This window comes from Trypanosoma conorhini (assembly GCF_003719485.1).
Source record: "Trypanosoma conorhini strain 025E chromosome Unknown Tco_14.4_contig_00831, whole genome shotgun sequence".
NCBI classification, from domain to species: Eukaryota; Euglenozoa; class Kinetoplastea; order Trypanosomatida; family Trypanosomatidae; genus Trypanosoma; species Trypanosoma conorhini.
This window is the reverse complement of record NW_021704921.1, coordinates 1-1422: the sequence shown is the minus strand read 5'-3', so window position 1 is coordinate 1422 and position 1422 is coordinate 1. Positions and strand designations below refer to the sequence as shown.

The window sequence follows — 1422 nt, the reverse complement described above, 5'->3', positions numbered from 1 at the left end:
AGAGCGGCCCGCCGCCGACCGCGATGGTGCGTGAGGTGCCGCGCAAGGGGGAGGGCGCGGCGCAGGCGTACACCGTCGCCGCAGAGGGCGAGGGCAAGGAGTGGGAGCCCATCCGCATCGTGGTGTCGATGGAGGATCTGAGCGACGCAAGTAAATACTGCACCAAAGAAGACGAAAAGAAACCCAACTTCAAGGGGCAAGAGTTGAAGTGCAGGAAGGAGGAAGTTCTGACCGCGGATTGGAACAAAACCCTGGTGAACGAGGTCATCCCCGTGGCTCTCAAGCTGCACGCGGAGCGTCTGCTCGTTCGACGCCTGAAGACCCCGCTGAAGGTGCCCAAGTTCACACAGGAGCATGGGTTTTGCCAGTACTTCAAGGTCCCCGAAGGGCACCACGATGCGGGAGTTGAGAATGCGGACATGGTGCTCTACGTGGCTGCCAGGTCTATTTACGGGGCGTGGGGTCTGCCGTGTGCGTTTGGGGCGGATGGTCGTCCGATTGCCGGTGCCCTGCACCTGCCGCCTTCTCAACCGTTGTCCGTCATGCACACCTCTCGCACGGCTGCGCATGCAATCGCCCATGCCCTTGGCTTCGACGCGAAGCAGATGAAGAAGCACAGCATGCTGACGACCGTCTCTGCTGTGCGCGGCGGCAGCTCTCCTGTGACGGTGGCGAAGTCTCCCGTGACGCTGAACAAAACGAAGGCACACTACGGCTGCGACAAGCTGCAGGGCATGGAGCTGCAGGGCTGCGACGGGACGGAGGAATGCTACTTGTCGTTGCGCAACGCGAAGGACGAGCTGATGAGCGGCCTTGGCGGGTACACCGCCGGCTACTACACGCGCTGACGATGGCAATGTTTGAGGACCTCGGCTACTACAGGGCCGTGTGGGGGATGGAGGAGCCGATGGCGTGGGGCAGAGGCGCGGGCTGTGACTTCCTCGAGAAGCCGTGCTCAGACAAAAGCCCCACCGAGCACCCCGGCATGTTCTGCGATAAAAAGACCGAAGTCAAAACACTTCGCTGCACGTCCAACCGCCAAGCCATCGGGCAATGTAGTACGAACGCTGCTGGACGCGGCGCCGACGAAAAGGAAACCTGCCCTGTCTTTTTCCCGCCTAATGAGCACATATCACAACTATTCTGTAACGTGGAAGTAACCAACGCACCGCCCGGATCCCTCCATGGGGGTGGCTCGTGGTGCCTCGATGCGGAGACACTGGAGGCCAAGAGCAAGACGAGTGATGAGGTCTACACCAAAGTGCACGCGGTGTGTGCGGGGGTGCAGTGCGAGGCGGGCAAAGTGAAGGTGAAGTACGTCGGCGGCGACGCGTGGCAGGAGTGCCCCGAGGGGAAGTTTGTCACGCCGAAGTCGGCGCACTTCAAGGACGGCGGCAAGATCAAGTGCCCGAAGTACGAGGA

General features: G+C 61.5%; 2 protein-coding genes across 2 annotated transcripts; both read left to right on the top strand.

The window, feature by feature from the left end:
• Window positions 1-23: 23 nt before the first annotated feature.
• On the top strand, window positions 24-848 carry Tco025E_08635 (surface protease GP63; the record flags this gene model as incomplete). Its single annotated transcript, XM_029375479.1, has 1 exon — window positions 24-848. The coding sequence occupies one exon, from the start codon at window positions 24-26 to the stop codon at window positions 846-848; it is 825 nt and encodes a 274-aa protein (XP_029224411.1).
• A 2-nt stretch (window positions 849-850) lies between these two features.
• Tco025E_08634 (surface protease GP63) lies at window positions 851-1422 on the top strand (the record flags this gene model as incomplete). The annotated part of the gene is made up of 1 exon (XM_029375478.1): window positions 851-1422. A coding segment is annotated over one exon (572 nt), but the record flags the coding sequence as incomplete, so codon positions are not given.